Source organism: Ursus arctos, unplaced genomic scaffold (genome assembly GCF_023065955.2).
Source record: "Ursus arctos isolate Adak ecotype North America unplaced genomic scaffold, UrsArc2.0 scaffold_6, whole genome shotgun sequence".
Classification (NCBI taxonomy): domain Eukaryota; kingdom Metazoa; phylum Chordata; class Mammalia; order Carnivora; family Ursidae; genus Ursus; species Ursus arctos.
Genome location: NW_026623078.1, coordinates 14,756,723 through 14,778,537, shown reverse-complemented (window position 1 = coordinate 14,778,537; position 21,815 = coordinate 14,756,723). Strand labels below are relative to the sequence as shown.

Sequence of the window (21,815 nt, the reverse complement as noted above, 5' to 3'; positions counted from 1 at the left end):
AACTATATTCCAAAATAAGCAAGCGTTGGGGAAGTTCATGGAAAAGACATGGCTGCCCATTCACCTGTGAGCTGGACCCCGGTGAGATCCCTTACCCTTGCCCCTTGTCCTGGAATGTGGATCCCACCTACCTTTCTGGCTTGCAGAAGCTGCTCCAAGGACAAAGTTTTGAAATAACGATGTGGTTTTGAGAACACCTTCACAGTGTACTCAACTGAACCGGTTAAGGCCGGTTAAGATTTGGCAACCGGTGCAAGGACCCACTTATCTTGCAGCAGCCCAAGACAAGCCTCGCATATTCAAGTTCCCCCTGCTCTTTAAAACTGCCACCCACCTATCTGGTGTGTGTGGCCTCTTTTTTCCCATCTCTCCCTGCTCCTCATGTTCCAGGGACCAATTCTTAATTTCACCTGGGAAACTCCAGAGGGTTGCAAACCAACACCCAGAGAGATCACTGAAGCACAAGCCAGTATATAAATATCGGGCCCAAGTGAATTCATGAGGCGTTTTTGCACACACCTGATCCACAACCCGCCTCTCCAGTCCTCTACCATCCTTCCAGTTCGTCTTGGTCTCACTTCCCTAGGAGGCCCCCATGTGACCACAGGAAAAGCCTCAAGGGACTGCAGGTTTAATTATTTCTTTTACAGAGGACAAAGACAGCACTTTGCTGCAAGTCACAGCATTTAGACCAGAATTCATGTGAACCCCATTTCTTTTCTATTGTTTTTGTATTCTCTCCTTATTCCTAATTCAGTAGATTTCAGGGCTTTCAGGTATATCAGATTAAAACTTTGTTCTTCCTTTCAAGCACAGGAAAAAGTGATTCTTCAGCATTTCTCTGTTAATTACAATAAATAAATAAATAATAAATAAATGCCTACACACTGCCCACTCAAAAATTACCCCATTCTATCCAACCGACTTAACATTTATACTCGAGACAGAGAAGCAAACATCTCAATTCTTTTCAAAGCTAAGAGGTCTCAACAGATAGAATGACTGATGCTGTCTGATGAATTTAGCGAAGGTTTAGTGTCCTTTTCAGCCAGATAGTCTTGCTAGAATTGTCTTTACATACCATGTAAAATTTTCAGTTTCGCAAAATTTGTATACAATTTTAAAACCCAAAAAGGTGGAGTCATGGAGACAAATTTTAGAGCCCATATTGAAATGAATATTTATGCATAATGCAAAGACATTTGACACTGATAACCAGGTTGTTTTTACATAGTACAGAGGAAAAAAGAAAATTATCTGATTATATAATTTAGGCTAAAAAGCATTAACATGTTGATCTTATTTGCTGCTTTAGTTGAACAGAGGAGAACAAAAATTTCAATTCATTATCTGCTTTAAAGAATTACAAAAATAAAAAAAGTAAACAAAAATATAAAAAAAATTACAAAAATAATTCCACTCAATCTTAGCCAGTACTATCACTTTTCAAATAAAGATCCTGACAAGCCCTTTGAAAAGGTAGAGAGACCAATTTTTCATCATTCATTTGTGTACAATTTCCATTCAAGTCCATTGGAGGCAAATCAGCTGCTGCTACTTCGGGGTAATTGTTCACGTCTTTGGCAGAACTCCAAAGTATTTCAGAAGGGTGTGTGTGTGTGTGTGTGTGTGTGCACGTGCCTGTGCTGTGCATTTTTTTTTCCTGAAAAACAGAAAGCATTTACCTCACAGTTACAGTTTTCGAGAAATAATTACTGAGCAAGTTTTTAAATTCATGAAAATCACGAATTTTAAGAGTACGTTAAAAAAAAAACCACTAGTGTTGTTCCAACAATTTTTCTTTCATCCCTATGAAACTAGAGAGTTGGTACCAGAACCCAATATCTCAATGTCCGGTCAGAATAATTTTATAAAACTACTTAAGTACATCTTTGGATTAATTGTACTGCTTTACTATAATTTAAATTTTTATTATATTACCCACTTCTCATTTAAGATTTATTATGTGGTGCATACTATAAAGCAGAGATCCTAATCAGTAAACCACTCCAAAATTTTAGTCTGTCTATAACCTGGACAAGTGCATGATATCTTAACTCTTTCTAGAATAACATTTTGTGTCCTGGCACACTCACTTTGTACCCTCAAATGAGAGGCATTTGGCACATAGTAGGTACTCAAAAGTTGTTAAGCGTGGGAATGTAAAATGATACAACCACTTAGAAAATGGTCTGGTAGTTTCTTATAAAACTAAACATACTCTTCTCATGACACCCAGCAATTGTGCTCCTTGGTATTTACCCAAATGAGGTGAAAACACATCTACACAAAACCTGCACACAAATGTTTATAGCGGCTTTATTCATAATTGTCAAATCTTGGAGGCAACCAAGATGCCCTTTAGCAGGTGAATAAATAATTGTGGTGAATAAATAGTAGGTGAGTAAATAATCCACACACTTCAGTATTTCTCAGTGCTGGAAAGAAATAAGCCATCAAGTCACAGAAACATAGGGAGGAACCCTAAATGCATATTGTGAGTGAAAGAAGCCAATCTGAAAAGGCAACGTACTGCACGATTCCAAATACAGGAGATTCTGGAAAAGGCAAAACCAAGGATAGAGTAAAAAGATCACTGGTTGCCGGGGACCGAGGGTAGGCAGGGATGAATAGGTGGAGCACAGGGGATTTTTAGGACAGTGAAACTATTCTTTATCATACCGTAAGGGTGGATAGATGCCATTATACCTTTGTCAAAACCTATAGAATTTACTAGACAAAAGGTAAACTCTAATGTTAGACTTCAGCTAATGATAAGGTGTTAGTATTGGGCCACAAATTGTATCAAACATACCATATTAATATATGATGTCAGTGTTAGGAAAAATGGAGGTGAGGGGAAGTACCCAAGAACTCTGTACTTTCTATTCAATTTTTCTGTAAACCCAAAACTGCTTGGGAAAAAAAAGTCGTTTAACTGAAAAATTAAAATTAAAAAATTTCTTAAATGTGTTAAGACATACCAAAAGAAAAGAAGTTGGTTGGGTCTCAAAAGTACCTTCCTCCAAGGAATGTTCACTGAACTAAGTATCAAAGGTGGAGTATTCACCGTATCCTAATGAAGAATGAATGGCCCAGTCCATTCAGGTGATGCTCTCTCACCTACAGAGGCCTTTTCCAGGTTGGAGTTCCCCTACCAACAAAGAGAACAGAAGTTCATTTCCTAAACTAAGAAAGGTAAATCCTACTAAAAGCTAAAATAGTGTCTAGAGCCAAGGGAGTGGAGGAAAAGGAGAGGGGAATTTATAACCAAACTCCTTCTAGGCTCAATAAGAAAGCCATGAATGAACAGCAGTGGGTCACCTTTGGCTCAGGAGGTTAACCAGCAGGCTCCTTTACTGGGAATCCCTAATTAACTTCTGTGGGGAAATTTCCCAGCTAACTGGTGTTGATTGTAAATGCAAACCCTCCTTCCAACATGCACAGATGTTAATGCGCTATTTTAAAAGTTCAGAGTACTTATTACTGAGTTGTCAAAGGCCCATTAATTATCTACTATACTGTATTTAGCTTTTCTCTGGTAAATCTTTTTTAATTGCCCAGTCTGCATTTTCAGAGCATCTTTATTTAACATGCTCCCAACTCTGTTTATGTTTATGCCTTTTCCAATAGCTCATTAAATAGAGTTCTTACCAGTACTATCAGAATTTTCAGTGAGAACTGTCCAAGCCCACTTAAGTGCTTTCATTGCATTCCCTCATTATAGAGTATTTTCAAGTTCCGGATATGTTTCAAGTCTACCCTCATTCATATCTTTTCCCTGACCCTGAAGAGTACAGGAGACTTCCTTCTCCCGTATTTCCAATATTTTCACTGTTTTATAAGAGGTAACCATTTGGAAATACACCCCTGACTGTATTCCCTGAGCTTCCACTCTCCAACAGAATCAAGTCCAGATTCCTCAGGAAAACAAGGAGGCCCTGGTTAGTTGGGCCCAAAACTCGAAGCTCATCTGTTGACAGTCTTTCCTTCACACCCCCCATTTCAGCCCTTTACAGAACACATCATGAAATATCTTTGTCCCTTCTTTTCAGAACTCTTTTAGGTCTTACACAAATGTCACTCCCATGTGAAAGCTTCTGGAAAGAGGTCCTCCATCTTCATTCCCCAAACAATTTTATTCCTGCCATTGTTGATGACATATCACCCTTTGAGGTATAAACAATTATAAATGAAAGACCCTATTGCAGGACAGCAAACTCCTTTAAGTCAGGGAGTGTCTTTCACGAATCTTGGTGGGTACAGAGCCTGCACTCAGTGAATGTTTGACAAATATTTATTAAACAAATGAAAGCATTTTTACTCCAGACCATCTGGGTTTTATTAAATTATTTCTGCTCTTTCCAGCATGTCCTAACCCACATAATTACATGATCAGTATGATCATAGAAAAAATCATGAGAAAAATAACTATGGTATAGACATATATGTTTCCTAGAACATATTACTTGGGATAAAAAATCCAGTAAATCAGAATCCATTTAATGTCATGAACATCAAAAAAAAATATCTGGAAATCGTCAGCCTCTCTGGAAAAACTACATTTTGCAAAGATACCATTGAACCAAAGGACAAACAATACTGCATAGTTTTCACTGAATGCCACACACACTCCCCCCCAAAAGCTACCCCCCCGCCAAAAAAAAAGGACCGTAAAAAGGACCAGACTGCAGTTGGCAAGCCCTTCCAAAGCAAATCATATCTACTTGGGGGGAGGGGGGTTGCATCTATTGAATAGGCAGAGGGGGATTGGTTTTGGTTTTTAGAAATAAACATTTGGAATTGCATTTATAAAAACTAGTTCTGTCTGATTCTGAAGATTCTGAATTGTGTGCATTAGAGAATGAATTTTCTAGCACTTGCATATGCTAGACTTTTATAGAGTTGGTCCTCTGAGATAATAGGGCTTAGGAGTTGAATTTGAAGTCGTGTCACATAGACGTAAATCTCGCTGGTCTCAGAGAAAGAGATGTGACTGACAGAGGGGTTCTGCCTTGCATGCTTGTAGCTGAATTCATAATTCATGAACATATGTGGAGGAGAATGCTGGTATATACGAAGCATGACTGCGTGCAAAATGAGGATATAAATACAGGTTAATTACATACTATTCACATGGGGCTGGAGCCTACTTAGTATTCTTTAGTGTTATGCATTTCCCAATGGAGAGAACATGTATTTTTCTAGTAGGTTATCAAATGAAAGTGACACATTATGGCTAATATTGATCCATAGTCTCTGTTTTTGAAGTTTGGTGTGAAATAGCAATCTCAGGAGTGGTTTATCCGAAACCTCGCCCAGGTCAATAAAGCATGAATATTAGTTCCCACGTGAGTATTCAATAAGGTGTGTAAAAAAGAGTTGATAAGCTCCGTATAGGTACCAGGTTTCACAGAATTACAGAGTGGAAAAGGACTTCAGAAATTATCTAATGTGACTCCCACCCACCATTTTATAGTTGAGAAGTCAAGAATCAAATCTGACCTCTCTCCTCGGGTAGGTCTTTCTCTGTCTCGGTAGTCAGAACAAAACCTCAAAACCTGTCTTAAATAATTTCCATGGATGACACAGTAAAACTGAACCTGCTGCAGGTTTCAGCACTGTTGCCAGTCTGAGAGGGAGGAAATACTCCTCCCAGCGATTCTCTTGTTAATCAAAGAGTAGCAAGATATGGCGGGACAAGCACAAGATGTGGAAGCTGAAGTCATGACTGTAAGTGCAGATGCCTGCTAGTCAGCAGCTGTGTGCACTTGGGCCAGTCTCCTACCTCCTCTGAACCCCAGTGAATTCATCTTCAAATGAGAACAGTAATAATACCTACCTTGAGAGGCTGAAGAAAAGATTGGATGGCTTAATATGAGCCAATGTGCTTGGCAAGCTGCAACAGCACTTAACAAAGATTTGGTCCTTATTGTCATGATCAAATATTATTTATTAAACCACCAAATAAGCACAGCATGTCACTAGGCCTTAAGCAAAGCAGAAAGCAGGGAAGACAATGGGCTTTATTCACATTAGGGGTTTTCTCTCCCAAAGAGTCAGTTTTTACCAGCAGGTAATCTTATTTGTAAAATCCATTAAGTCAACCTGCTTCCGCAGTGAAACAACCCACTGCTCTTTCTCTGGTAACTTCTAGTAAATTCTTTTCTTAGTATTTTAAGATATTTCACTTAGGATTTTCTTCTTCTTACTTCTAGAGAACTGAGTTCTGAACATTACCTAGAGCAGTTCTGCCCAACAGAAATATAATGTAAGCCACGTACATAATTTTAACTTTCTGGTGGTCACATTTATAAAGTATAAAAAGCAACAGGTGAAATTAATTTCAACAATATAATTTATTTAACCCAATATATCCAAAATGTTATTGGTTCAACATATAATAAATATGGATATTATTAGTGAGATGTTTACCATCCCCCCTTTTTTTTTTCCACACAAAGTCCTCAAAATCCCCAGGGTATTTGACACTTACAACACACATCAATGGGGAATAGCCACATTTCAAATGTTCAATAGCCATGTGTAGCTCACAGCTACCATATTGAAAAGCCATGCGGGTCTAGAGCCTGGCAGGGTGACCACACCTACTGGTAGCGCAGACCTAGAAAAATTAACTTAGTAACTCTCCATGGAAACACTTAAGAACACTGATGGAAACAATCACATTCTAGCACATAGATGGGGGAAGGAGCCCTAGCAACATAAGTGACAGCATAGCAACACCGGCTGTTGTACAAAAGGGAAATTAGAAAACTATTACTTTGAAAAGGAGCACTTCTGGGAAGGTCATCCTTTTTCCATTTTGTTGAATGAACTAAAGAAACTGGTAATACCTATACGTGAATATACATTTGATAAGACAACATTCTCATTATCTTCTTATTCTACAATGCGGACACTGACATATTTTGTCACAATGTTGACTGTTCTATTTCTCACTTAGGATGACAATAAAGCAGGAAATCTTCCTATGACATAGCCTGCTCTGTGGGTCTTGGGGTCACTGGGAGGAGCTGAACTGCATGGAACAGGTTGGTCATCGGAAATCTTTCCATAACATTTTGTAAAAATACCCTGCTAATTCCTGGCTGGGGTCTAGTCTTTCAGTCTTGGAAGCCTAGTTCCATTTTCTTCTATTCCTCCCTTAGGTCCTCTTTCCCTTTGTAGCTACAGAGGCTGCTTGATCTATCAGAATAAAAACTGGTGGTGAGAGATGCCCAGAACTTGACTTCCCTCTCCATTGTCCCGACACCTAGTGGAGGGTGATGTCCTTTGCTCACCCTGAGGGTTGTTGTTTCTTCCGAAACTTATGAATAGGAAGGAATACACCAGCAGCCCAGCTCCATGTCTATGAGCAAAGTCAGCAATCATTATGTCTTGGTCGGAACTGCCGCCCTACCTCCCTCTCCTCTTTCTTTCTCCTCTGTCTGCTTACTCTAAATCCAGTGTTTTCCTGGTGTCTGTCTGTTTCCCTCTCTCACGACACCCTGTCCACTCCATCCCAAGGACTGAATGCCATAGGCCTGAGTAATATAAAACTGTGAGGGGCTCCTGGGTGGCTCAGCCAGTTAAGCATGAAACTCTTGGTTTTGGCTCAGGTCATGATCTCATGGGTTGTGAGATCCAGTCCCCTGATGAGCTCTGTGCTCAGCAGGGAATCTGCTGGAAGAGTCTCTCCTTCTGTCTTTCCCCCATGCGTGAGCACACTCTCTCTCAAATAAATAAATCTTAAAAAAAAAAAAACATAAAACTGTGAGAGGTGGGTGATCAATGTGCTGAATTAATTTCCTAGAGATCAGCTGTGAACAGCAAACCTGTAAAGTAATGGATTTTTAATAAAGATTTTATTAAAACTTTTCACTTTCTTTGTCAATGGAAGATTTCATATCTTTGCTTATAGCATTGCCTATAAGGAGAACCCACTGTTACCACTTTTAAACACCAGCCCTTGCTTTCATAGCAGGTGAGCTGACTCTGGTGAGAAAGCCAGTGAAAACATCTGGATCAGCCATAGTTTCCATTAATATTCAGCTGAGTAACCTTCCCTGACCATTTCAGTTGAAAGGGATTGCTCTCCCTCTGCTTCTCAAAATTCAATGTGCATACAAATCCCCAGGGGATCTTGTTCAATCATAGGTCACGGTTCAGTAAGTCCACAGGAGCCTGAGATTCTGCATTCCTGAGACACCTCTGAGAGATGTGGATGCTGCCAGCTGCAGATAGATCCTACACCTTGAGTTGCAAGCCAACAGCTCTGCTCTTAGCGCAACATCACAGACAGATTTGGAGGTATGAATGTGACAGGACTCCTCTCCTAGACAACAAACCTTTTGAGAGCATATTCTTTTTCATACATGTTCCTTACAATGATTTGAAGTAGCTGTTTGTAGAATCCATGATTAAAAGGTTATCACTGGTCACTTATTTTTGTCATTTTATTCTCAACAACTGATTACAGTGACCAAGTCATGATTTAGTCGGTGGACTGTTAATGAATCTGCACATATCAACAGTGATTGAGTGAGAACGTACCTACGATCTCAGCTCTTCGCCCTCCCCAATCTGGGATCAGAAGTAGACCTTCAGGCTCAGGCCTTACTCTCAATATCTGATCAGGCAGAAATTATATAATGAGAACATAAATGAAACAAATTTCCCTTCAGTTTTATATCGTGAAGCACACTGTTACAGTTTGCTTTCATGATGCCCTTGATTTCAGAGTCTCACTTACCTTTACTATTAGCAAGTTTGTTCCTGGCCCTCCCTTGGATTCCCAGGTTTCTATTATGTTACCATTTGTGATGGCCACTGGATTCTTCCCCACTTCTGACCTGTGTATTAACACAGGACTCTCAAGTCAAACACTTCCACACTACAGACCCCACTGGAGCCCTTAATATCAAGTTGACCTAAACCTGAGCATTTTCACAACTGAAGTTTTGTCCCTTTATTCCTAGAACCAGCTCATCTAATGGAATCTTGGTCTGGCTAGCGAAGCCTCGCTTTCAGCTTTGCTGTGATGAGTTTTATAATGGGTGTCAGTACAACTTTCCCATTCACACTACCAAGGATTGAAATTTCACCCTCCAATTTTGGAACAAAATTCTCTGTTTTTGTTCATTTCTTTCATGGCCTTCTCTCATGGCCTTCTCTCATGGCCAAATTTTTCTCCCTCAAGCTGAAAGTGCATGCCTTATGTACAATACCCTCATCTCCTATGAGCAGATCAGAGAATGGAACTCAGTGATGGTTTCCAGGATATTTGGTCATGCTTCCTTGACAGAAACTTCAGGTTTCCTCCATCACTCATTTGAGTCCAACCTTTATTTATTTACGTATTTATTTAGGGTGGGGGTGCAGAGGCAGAGAGAGAAAATCTCAAGCAGGCTCCACACCCAGTGCAGAGCCAGATGCAGGGTACGATCTCACGAACCTGAGATCATGACCTGAGCTGAAACCAACAGTAGGATGCTCAAACAAGTGAGCCACCCAGGTGTCCCATGATTCCAACCTTATCTTAAAGTAGGTAGATATTTTGCCCTTAAATAACCATAACTAATGACTACTTTTCAAAAGTATGAACACAGATAATATTTATGCCCTCCTTAGAATAGTGTCACATTACCTGTTCCTGTGTAGAACTCAATGTTTCAAACCCAACCATTACCAAATCAACAAAATTCCTATAGGACATCTGTGACTACTACTCTTAATAGCACATCCCCTGGAACTATGAAACCCTATGGGACATACTTCCTAATTTATTTTAAAATAACAGATCCAAGTACTGCAAATCTCTTTGGAGAGTCTTCTGGAATTGACCTACATTTAAAAAAATAATTATTAACAATTGTACTTTTGTAAAGCAGGAAATTAATTAATGAGCTGTAAATCTACCAAAATAAAGAAATCTTTACAAATCCTTTCCCCTGCTTTGCTGAAGGATCATTTCTTCATTGTTACTGTTACACTGATACAGCGACTAGGCCATAAACCAAAGATGCAAGTAACGGAGGACCATTTTGCTATGGTTCCTGCTCTAAGGGCTATCTTTGTTTTGATTATTGACTCTCTGCTACTGAAAAAAAGACCTGAAAAGTAAAGAATTCCCATATCTTTATTCATGACTATTACCTGAGCTTCAGAAAGAAGTCCAACTGCTCTTTACATGGATGAAATGTCTCAGATTGGTGGTTCAGAAAGGTGACTTCGTCCTTCTTAAATACAACATACTTGATGGGAAGCCAAGTCAAAGTCATCCCAAGTCTTTTTAGACTCGTATTCACTGTAGATCCTACTTTTTCTATATATGCATGATTTTCTGTTTGACTAATCCTCACCCACCTCACACACTGCCCACTGCTCTGTTTATATAAAAGGATTCCCCTGACAGGAAAACAGGGCATGTGCATAAATTAAACAAAAGAAGTAGAACTGATTCAAACAGCCTACTTATGAATCATGAAGATGAAAAAATAGTTTGACATACTTCAGATCACTTTAAAATAGATGCATAAATTTTTTTTTTTAAATTAAATATCTGAAATGTCATCATGGGGTTGAAAATTGTTCAGCTTCATGACAGATGTCTAACATCCTAGAGATCCAGGCAATTCCTCTCCAGGAAAGGTTAATGCATTGTTCTCTTGTTCTAGCACACAGTAACATATCCCTATTCCTTAGTGAGTACAGGCCTGGAGACAGTCTCTGTATAGAGCTTAAATTCAATTTCTAGTATACTAAATCAGTGACAGTGTAATCCAGGACAGGCTTTTAATTTTAAAGCAAACCTAGCTCTGACAACAGTCTTCTCATTGACATAATGGATAGCTCTTTTTAAGCCCATGAAGCATTGTTCTTTTGCTAATCATAGCACTCCAGCTGTGCATACCTCACTATGTGAAATGGAAATGGTAATTTTAGCTTCCCAGGTCTACACGGTAGATATCTTAGAATTAGTGATATGGGAACACTTTCCACATCAGCTTCAAATGCTTAGATATGGGTTTTTGCGGACATGGTGTTATGTGATTATAACTAAAATTCAGAAACAAGTTACAATTCAAAACAAGTTACATTATACAAATAAGCTTAAGATTCTCTCTTCATGTATGAAATCATACTAGTTCCTAGAGGTTAGACACTAATGTTACCAACTCTGGAAAGTCCCTTATAGATGCCCTTTGACTTACGTAACCAGAGAAACGCTATAACGATGGCCTTAGAAGAACACGTACAGACTCTGCGGTGCACGCACCCTGGGGACTGGGCAAAAGCAAGAATATATAAGAGGAGCAAAACCAGCATTTTGGACCTGGAAAGAAACTTGAATGTTATTTTTTGACCAATCATACCATACAGATAGAAAATTAAGACTCAGAAGGAGGAAACCAAAAGAATATTTCAACTTCGTTGGAAGCCAGGAGCTGCACTGTATCATCATGGTGACACAGGTAACAGCACTTAGGTGACCTGCCTGGGGTCTGGGCCACCAAGCAATCAATTCATCTCTCCTAACTCCTCACATAGTCCACTTCCCAAAAGGACAGCTGCCTTTGTAAAGAACCATCAGTGATGGTTCTAATTTTGACCCATCATCTTAGGGTTGGAAAAGATCTAATGCTATCATTCAGATCATTGTTTCTAGAAAATATCCAGACTGACTTATTTCCATTTTAATCCTTCTTTAGTTTCTTTTGCAATCAGTAATCTATATCAGCTCTATGTGTATACAAGACATGAAATTACTGTTTTATGGTGATAAGAATTATGGTATTGATGGGAGTGGTAGTAGTAATAGCAGAAGCTACGAACTTTTTTGCGTTGACAAATAGAAGCACCAGAGATACAGAAATTGTCCCATACATAAATATATTCTCAGGCAGTCAAGTGTAGGTAAGAATTCAGTGAAAAAGATCTATCCCAAAGATTTCCCATTCTGACGTTTCTATCAGCAAGAACAGGAATGTCAGCTGGGCTTCTGGATGCATCTTTCTCAGAGGAGAACTAGTACTTTGTGAAATTTGGCCCCACTTCCCTAATTCTAGTGATCTAAAAAGAGAGAGAGAGAGAGAGAGCTGGGGCAATGGGTGGTATCCTTTCTAGATAACAAAATCCTTTTGGATTCACTGTACCCTTGGAAACTCAAGAAGCAAACAAACAAGCAACAAGTTCAGCCCCTTTCTCATAAAGAAGAGAGGATAATGCCTGGGCTTTATCCACAGGTCAGTAAATATTCACTGAGCATGTATATTTATTCACATAATTTCCACAACTACTAGAATAACTTCACAAGGGCTTTCCTGTGGTCTTCCTTCCCGACTGGCCATGCCATCCATTACCAGTGACAACAGCATATAGCTAGAAGGAAGTTACTTGGTGGTGGTCAGAATTAGGCAATGTCATTCAAGAGAATTTGTCTTTCCCTGACATTCACCAACACATTACAACTATTTCATAAAGTTACACATGATAAGCACTTTCTCATGACTAGCAGCACACTGCACCTTCTATTTGATAATGCATAAGAATATAAATCCAATTAAATCCAGTTCTAATCCCTAAGTCTTGCTTCCATAGGCCTAGTTAGTACACCATTCAAATTCTAAAGCAAGGCACTGGATTAGCCAGTGAGCCCATACAAAGGGGAATCATTCTGTTTATCTGTTACTCAGTGATTGGTGCTATTTAATATCATAGGTAGACAATTTCATTTGAACTGTAAAATACAGAACACGTTTAATAGCAAGTTGTGTACTTGGATATTCACACATTAAGGAGCTTTCTGTACATGACTGAACAAAGACCTTCAAAGCTACTGACCCAAGGATTTGTGCATGCTGTTCAAAAATGATAGCATCTATTTGTATAGATACTACTTTTAACTGCTCTATGAAGGAAGTCTGCAATTCCATCAGAATGTAGCAAGTATAACATTTTTTTTCACCCTTGTGAAGCAAACAGGATATAGTTCAAGTGAATGGAAAAATACAACTTTTGCACTAGTTATTGCAAAGATACTGAAATAGGTATATTGACCACATAGATTTATGCATAAATTATTCCAACTCATATAGAATCCCCAGTAAATGCACAGAGGACTGTCTGGTTTTGTGTGGATTTATATCCACTAGGTAACTCAGAGATTTAAATACCAAGCCCAGCACTCAAGGATGTTACATAGATTTGTGATGCTCCAGCAAAGACACCAGGTCCATAAACCAATGAATGGATTTCAAAGTAACATAACTGCAGTGTTTCAAGCAACCTCCTATTTCTTTCATCCGTGAAAAAGCAAAGGTTAGTCCACTATGTTTGGAGTAGCATGTAATGATGGAAACTGTCATAAAATCTCAAGGCTGGAAGATGATCTTTTAGTTCAACCTTCTGCATGATACTTAAAAGTTTTTTCTGCTGCAACTCTGCCTACAGTTTTCGAAACTATGCTTAGACCGTCCAACAGCAGGTAACTCACTGCTTCTAAGGAATCATTGTTGATCTTTGGATACCTTGTGATTAGTTAAAAAAATGCTTCCTTACATTGATTCAAAATCTCTCCTGTAACCCCCTTGCATCTTGTCCCAGAAGTCCTACACAAAAGCCCAATGCCTCCTCCTCGTTACAACCCTTCAGTACTCACCAGACAACATTGAACTTCTCAGTCTTCTCTTCTACCTAATGATCCCCAATCTCATCAACCATTTCTCATGTTGTTTTTTTTCTCCCACATCAATACTGAATTCTAGCCTAGAATTGGCGCAGAACTATATGACCTAAAGAGAAAAACACTTAACATTCTCTTTCTCAATTTCCACACTTGCAAAATGGAAGTGTTAGCTCAAAAATCCTCAGAGGATCAAATAAGAAAGACATGGAAGTCCTCTGAAAATTGAAAAGTGTTAACAAAAATAGAAAGAACAAGTTTCTAAGGACGAGGAAACCTAAATTTCAATAAGCTAAAGACCACAGTATCCTAAGGAAGAACTCTCCAAAACGTAGCAGAAAATAAATTTTTTTACTTTAGTGTAAATCAATGAAAAATTTCAACCTATCTGTTTTTCTGAAAAATCACTCCTTCACCTTGTTGGGTCTATTTATACACCCCAATTACATCCAAACTCTACCTCTTTAAAATCAATGAATTTTAATAAATGGAAAAGACTTTACTGAACCAGAGAGGAATTGATGACATGTTCTCTGAAACTCAACTTGCCATACCTTTGGATAAAACAATGTTTTAACACTTTGTTAACAACCTCACCTCTCCTCCCTGGCCCTTATAATCCTTCAAACATTCCTCCGTGCCTTCAGAATAAAATCTAGGTCCCATTCATTGTAGACTCAACAAATTCTCCCTCCTTATCTCTAGCTACTATCTCTTACTCCCTCTCTGTTCAAAGCACGCACTTAACTCACCTTGTTCCTTCTTGCCCCGCCCACTCCTGTTCCTTTACACAAAGTCATATACAAGGCTCTGTGGCCAATGCCGCACTTTATTCAGACAGCAGATTTTTTTCACCATTCAAACCTTCACTCAAACACCCCCTGCTCCAGGGTCTCACCTGAATCACTAAGATGGTCTGGGTTTTTTATTTCTATCATTGAGCTTATTTTATTGTATTGAAATTATCTGTTTACTTTTAGTCTTCCTCACCAGACAGTAGAATCCCTGAAAGATGATGTGTATTTTATCTATCTTGGGGTAGCTAGTAACTAACACAGTGCCTTGCATAGAGTAGGGACTCACTATATGTTGAATGAATAAACTAATTAATATGCAGTAGAGGGAACACAAATATACAGGAAAGTGACCATTGATTCCGCCTGACCTATGTCAGAATTCAGAACTAACTCCAAATCAATAAAGTACTTTTTCAGTAGTCAAAGGTGTAACCTAGATGCTATTTCCCTACCCATTCTTGATCTCTAGAACCTCTTTATCATTTGCAAAGCACTTTCCACACGTTCACATACATTCCACCATTTAATCATTAATGCCACCGCAAGACCATGTTACTTGGCTGCAATTTAATGCAACAAGCTCAGCATGTCCACATGGTGTATAGTAAGAGGAGCACCTGCCTTAACAGTCAGACAAGTTGAGGCCTAGTGCCTATTCTGCCAGTTGACTATGGGTGTGTTACTGAGCAGATCTTCTATCCTGTCTAAAGAGTGTCATGCCTGGTAAAGGTAAAGTGTCATTTTTATACATTGTTGTCATTATTATCCAAGTTGGCAGTTGGAGATAAGCTAATTGATCCAGAAAGAGCACAGACTTTAGGGTAAGGTGGGCCTGGCTTTGACTCTTAGCTGTATCACATAAACAGCATGGATTTTTGCACCAGTTAATGAATCTCTCTGAGCCAGTTTTCTTATATATAGATAGATACTAATGATTTTCTCTTGGGTTACTGTAAAATTTAGATGAGATAAAGAGTATAAACATAGTTATAATTTTTTAAATGCTATATAAAATTGCTATTATTATTATTATTAGGCCAGGTTTAAGAATGACTTAACATTTCTCAAAGTGCCCTGTGTGCCACATCATCACAAGAGTATTTAATAAGTATACCCTTAAAAAGTTATTGATAACAGCACACTAGCTTATTAAAGGCTCTGAGAAGTCCTGTAGAGAGATCCATTTAACTCTATTTAACCTGCCATTTTCCAATTTACTTGAATAAGGAACACATGTTAGACCTTGTGGACTATCAAGCATCAGAAAAGCAGAGATGTTCTTTCACCAGGTCTTTCCCACATGATTCTCATGATAGATATTCAGAAACAAAAACCAAAATAGTAAAATAGTAAAAATACTCCCCATTCTACCATCCACTAACTCACTGACTTATTGTTTGCAATATGCCTACTTGCATTTAGAAGACAACCAAATATGTATATACCATACATACACAGGAAAAATGAAGGTAGAATTTTAAGAGTGAGTCATAAATTCTGAAGAAGGTATCTAGATATAATTGATCATCAGTGTGAAGACTAAAAATTGTTCTGATGAGGCATTTGTGATTCCCACTGGCTGAACTGCCCTCTTAGTAACTTCTGGAATCATATGAAATGAACAAGAAAAAAAAGTACTTATTCATTTGCAGTCACATTTCCTTTAAAGTCATAATTGCTCTTTTCACATGGTAGCAAAAGTTCACTTCATTATTTCAAATGGCTCTTTCTCAGAATCAACTCCTGTGACTTTAAAAGCTGCCATTAATTTTCCATTAGTAAACTTTAATTAAAATGAATATGTATCATTGCTTTCAACAGTTGCATTTGTAATAAATGTATAAATACATCTAAGTCTTGCCCAAAATGTTTCAAATAGCTATTTCTGAACAAGCAAACACTTTGATGTTATTTCAAAGGATTGTATCTACAGAAAGCTTTTAGAATCTTGCCCTTACCTAAAATAACTAGAATTTCATGGAAATACAAGGAAAAGTTACCAACCTAGCTAAAATCTATTTTATTGATCTTAGAAAGTAGCATGTTAAAACATGAATAATGACCTCTGAGCTTTGAACCATTCAGTACCTTGGTGTTTCTGTAGCATTTGTGTATAACGCATGGAAAAGAAAAGCTAGAAGAAGCAGAGGGATATTCCTAATTTAAGGCATCCTAATGGTCTAAGATAATGGTCTGATACAATAATCTGAAATGAACTGCATTTCACCAATTTATTATCTCAAAGATGCATCTGCTACACAAAGTTCCATTCCAATATCCCCACACTTGGAGAAGCTGAAACAATTTAGAATGTAACTGAATTCCACGAACTTTCTGATCCCTTTCCCATGTCCTACATTAGGCTAAAGTTTGTTTGTTCATTTGTTTAAACATACTTCATAAAGAGAAAGTGAGGCTAAGTCTTAGATCATACTTCCACCAAGTTACCCCACTAGCCTCCAAATATCTTAACTAGAATCCAAGAACAGTTAGATAATTCAGATTTACATATGAAGCACATTATGAAAATAGAGATAAGTATCTGAAAATATTTTCAACAATACTTCCTTCCAGACAACCATGTATTAGCAGGAAAAACTTCAAAACCTCTAAGGAAAACATTGTAGAGATACCTAACAAAGAGGAGTCATGTGTGACCACAGTTTCTCCAAGGGTTGGGTTGGTTAATGCGTTTGTCGGACAGCGTGTGCTTTTCCTTCTGCATGCAACCTTACCCTTCCATTCCTCCTCCTCCTTGATCAGCTTTTCCATATGGCCAGTTGACCAGTGGCTGTGGTCTCCCTGACATTTGTTTAGGCCCTTCCTTTTCTGAATTACTTCTCACTTTCTGCATTTTATGTCCTCAGATAACTAAATGTCATTTTTCCACTGGGAAAATGTTCGGTTTAGAAGGTTTAGTAAACACAACGATAATTAAAATTATTTTTTTCAGTTCACAGAACTGGATATGATATTTTTCACAAAATATCAATCTGTAGGAAGCAATGAATAGTTCTTCAGTTAATATATTGAGAAGTGTTTGCATTATTTACATGAAGGTAGACATTTTAAAGGTGATTGAAAATAAGTGATTTCCAAATCTTGCATAAAGTTTGCAAAAGTTAACAAATGGAATGTTCAGCTTCATTTTCCACATTATCAGATTAAAACTACTAATCATTTGAACCTAGCCACTAAACAATGTCAGTAATTAACACAAATATTTGAGTTCTTCATCAAACTTGAATAAGGGCATCAAGCTGTAAGTCTTCATAATAGTCATCCATGGAACATAACAGCTATTCCATTTAATTGACATTTCAAAGTCCTTTGAGTCCAAAACATGGAGGTTTCCAACATCAATTTGTCTGACTGCATATCATATACCCCTTTTCCAGAAAGTATCTGTTTGGGAAAAAAGTTTCACAATTTGAAAAGTCACCACCTATGGCAATGTTTACCCTGCTTTACAAAGCAGTGGTCCCAGGAAAGGTTGCAAAATAACCACATTTGCTCTTATCAATGAAAACACAACTGTTCACCACTAATAAAAGAAGTATTTAGTCCCATTCCACAAATCCTCTGAGTCGTTTCCACATGGGATACCTCAGCAGAGTTAATGATTTCTAACGTCTTTATCACAAAGGTCACTACAAATGAAATTGAAATGGACACCAACCTAGCAGCATGTAGCCCCACATTGGCGCACTTATTAGGAAGTTTTCTCATTTTACTTAGACTACTTACTTATTAAGACATTGGAAACAGAAAAAGCTCTGGAATATTAACATCTAAGTGCTTCAACACAAATAATTTTTGTAGGTGTAAGATATTGCTTCAAAAAGCTATCAAAAACATATAAAAGTTGAAGGAACATATTTCTGAGCAAACTGTTTCATTATATTCCTAAATCTAGGTGGTGACTGCTCAAATGACAGCTCCCTTTGCCCAGAGAGTTTAGCCTTGTATTCCAGTTTCTAAGTGGAAGTGATATCTGTGTAAAAAGATCAGATGGCAAGTAGCAGAGCAACCAATGAAGATGCCAAGTATGATTGAAGTTTACAAGACGCATTACCCCTTTCCAAGGGTTCTTAGTTTTGTGAGAAATCAGAATATGGGGATACTGCAAGATAATCAGAAAGTGCCTCATAAAAGTAAGTCTGGGCCCCATAAAGTTTACTTACTCATATTTGGAGATAGATATATAGGTTATAGATAGAGATATAGGTATAGGTATTCTCCAAGAAAAAGACAAGCCAACTCCCTACTAAGCTTTTCACTTGGAGCGCAGTACTTCTCCAACATTGAGAATTAAAAAGTGGGTACTTCACAGCAGTTAAGAATTCCCATATAACTAGAATTAGCAACTGGGAACAAAATAAGCCATCCAAATTGCAATATAAACCTAGAATTCAACATAATAAAAAAGGATTTTTAGAAGATCTGACGGAATTCTCTCCTATTCAACCGAAACAATATCACTAAAAATGGGGAGGGGGTAGCGTATAAACACAGAGAAGCTAGTGAAGCAGAGTGGGAACACAGAAGGGATAGGTTGATCAAAACCACTTTGCTGCCTGTCGCTTGTTTCTCACTTCCCTCCCACCCTAGGCTGTGATCACAAATCTTAAAAATGCAAAACCCAGTTTAAGGAAAAAAAAAAAAAACTGAAAGAGTGTGCCTAGGGTTACTACCAGAGAAACCCTAAACGATTTCCGTGCAAAAGCAAAGCAGTGAGGATGTAGTAGCAGCAGCAGATCTCCCTCTTCCCCACCCCTGATACGGTACCTCCAGATTTGCCCGAGCTGCAAGATGTGGATGAGTGACTGCAGGAGCCAGATGCAGAAGGAGCAGGACGCAGACCTGTGTTTGCCGCTGGCCCGGGTGGCCCCGCTACTGTTGCTGCCGCTGTTGGTGGCGGCGATGTTGCTCTTACTGGCGTTGGATGCTTGCCTTTGCGGCGTGGAAGGACGAGCCTCGCCTTCCGCGGCTGCAGACCCACTGCTGGCCACCGTCTTGCAATCGGCTCCAGGCTGAGGGCAGCTGGAGGCAGCAGCGGTCGTGGCGCTGTCCTCGGTGCTGAAATCGTGCACAAACCAGCGGAAGCTGAACACTTGCACCGAGAGCGAGCCGAGCACCACGAAGAAGAGCGTGAGCCCGAACCACCAGCGCTGGCCGCGCAAGTAGTAGTCCACGGCGAGCCAGATGTCCGTGCCCACGTCCGCGAAGTACACGGCCACGGCGGCCAGGATCCAGAGGCAGTCCCACAGCGAGTAGCGCCGCTGCTCCCTGCCCAGGCGCAGGCACAGCGCCGCCGAGCCCGCCCCGCTGCCGCCGGGGCCGCCAACGCCGCCGCCCGGGCCGCCCAAGCCCCCGGAGCCGCCGCCCGAGCTGCCGCTCCCGGCGCAGCAGCAGCAGCAGCGCGAGCAGCCGCCGCCGTCCGGGCAGCAGCCGCCTCCGGCCGCCTCCTCGTCCTCGGCTCCCGACCCCGACGGCAAGCCCGGAGCCAATCCCTGCACCGAGCCCGAGTGGTCCGAGTTCTGCAGCGGGGTGAACGCCACGTCGCTGCTCTTCTTCATTTTCAGCCTCCCGTCTGACTTAGCGGCCATGATGCCTCCAAACCGGAGGAGAGCCCTCCTTTATCTGACACCTTTCCCCGCTGTCTCCTCCTCCCGCCACCTCCTCGCCTCGCCCCGGCTTCCCTCCCTGGCGGCGCGGCTCCCCCTCCTCCTGCTCCTGCGCCGGCTCGCCCGCCGCCGCCCGCCGGGCTGGGCGCTGGGCCGGGCTAGCGGCGCGCCTGGGGCCGGCAGGAGCGCCGCCTGGCTGCCTGCGCGGAGCCAAGCTGCTCGCGGCGCCCCGCGCGCGCCCCTGCCAGCCGCCCGCGCTCCTCGCCGTCCCGGCCCCGCGGCTGCCGCCCGAGCCGCCGCCGCCGCCAGCAGCAGGAGCAGCAGCGGCCGCCGCGGCGCTCCTCGGACCTGCACATTCCTCTCCTCCCCTCGCGCGCGCTCCCTCCTCCCGCTTCCTCTCCTCCACCAGCTGACTCCGAGGGAGAGGATGACCTCATCCCTTCTCTTCCAGCTGCCGCGCCCACCCCGGCTCGGGAGGGGCGAGGGAGGAGGAGGGCCCCGGAGGAGGGGCCGGGACCCAGAAGCGCGGCTGCGGTGGGGGTGGGCGGCCGGCCGGTCCCGGGGGCCAGGAGCGGCGGCCGACAGGTCGGAGGGGGACGGTCGAGGACCCCAGCTCACGGGATTTCGGGGAACGCTGGATGGATTTTAATGACAGAGGGGGAGGGGCAGGAAGGCGCAGAGAGGAGGGGTCCCGGCGTCCAGCCCTCGCGGAGGTCGAAGAAGAGTGGGCACGGGCGGGTGTGGCAGCGGCGAGGGCGCAGTGGGCGCAGGCTTCTTTGTATTCCGTTCTGATCTGCGGGTACCTGGAGAAGGGCTGGATGTGCAGCTAGGGCTGGCGACGGTTGGGAGACGGGGTTTAACTCGGACGCCAGGGCCCCGAATGCTGGAAGCGACAGTGGGTGTGCCCGGCCTTGGAAGCGCTGGGGAGAGAGAGGGCGTGCAGGGCCCGCAAAGGCACCGAGCGGAGCGCAGAACCGCGGGCCCAGAGTGCTGCGGCGGGTGGGCGGATCCGCGGGGAGCCCTAGCCCGCACCCTCGGGGGAAGGAGCGAGCCGGGGTTCTCCGCGGGGCCGAAACGCCGGGCTCCCAGAGGTGAGGAGGCGGCCCGGGCACCCTCCGCGGTCCAGGCCCACGCTGCCTGGTCAGCACGCCCCACGCGCTCTCAGCCGCCGGGAAGCAGCCGAGCCAGGGGGAGCGGCGGGTCCGGAGGCTGCCCTCGACCGTCTCCTCCCGCGGGTGGGAAGCGCAGCACCCCTGGCGGAGGTTCCGAGCGCCGAGGGGCGGCTGGGCGGGGCCGGCAACAGCGGGAAACTGAGTACCCGCCGGCTGGTGGGGAGCGGCAGAGCCGCGAGCTGGCGCCACCTCCCCTACTCCAAAAGGAGAATTACCTTCTCTTAAAGCTGTAGGAGTTAAGGGACTTGATGTGTGGTCCCACAACTCCAGGAATGACTCGAATAAATTAAATCCGTGATCGGAGTGGTTCACCAAATTAGATATACAGAGGATATAGGATACTTGGGGGCTTGAAAAAATTCTTTAAAATTCAATACATATAGGATCCTCATTTTTTTTCAACAAGAAAACTTAGTCTGATTTGTCTCACTTAACTTCTGCCGTGTAAGAGACAGAGAGTGTAATTCTTTAATTACACTGTGACTCACATGTTTTAAGACCAGAGGGAAGTGAGGCAACACGTGTTACACTG

General features: G+C 41.7%; 1 protein-coding gene across 1 annotated transcript in view; it reads right to left on the bottom strand.

The window, feature by feature from the left end:
• Positions 1-20,168, bottom strand: part of XKR4 (XK related 4) — a 416,882-nt gene extending 396,714 nt beyond the window's left edge. The window contains exon 1 of the mRNA XM_048212519.2: positions 19,273-20,168. Within this exon, the coding sequence (XP_048068476.1) occupies positions 19,273-20,093 (821 nt within the window). The 5' untranslated portion in view covers positions 20,094-20,168. The remainder of the gene's footprint in view (positions 1-19,272) is intronic.
• Between the last annotated feature and the right edge of the window lie 1,647 nt (positions 20,169-21,815).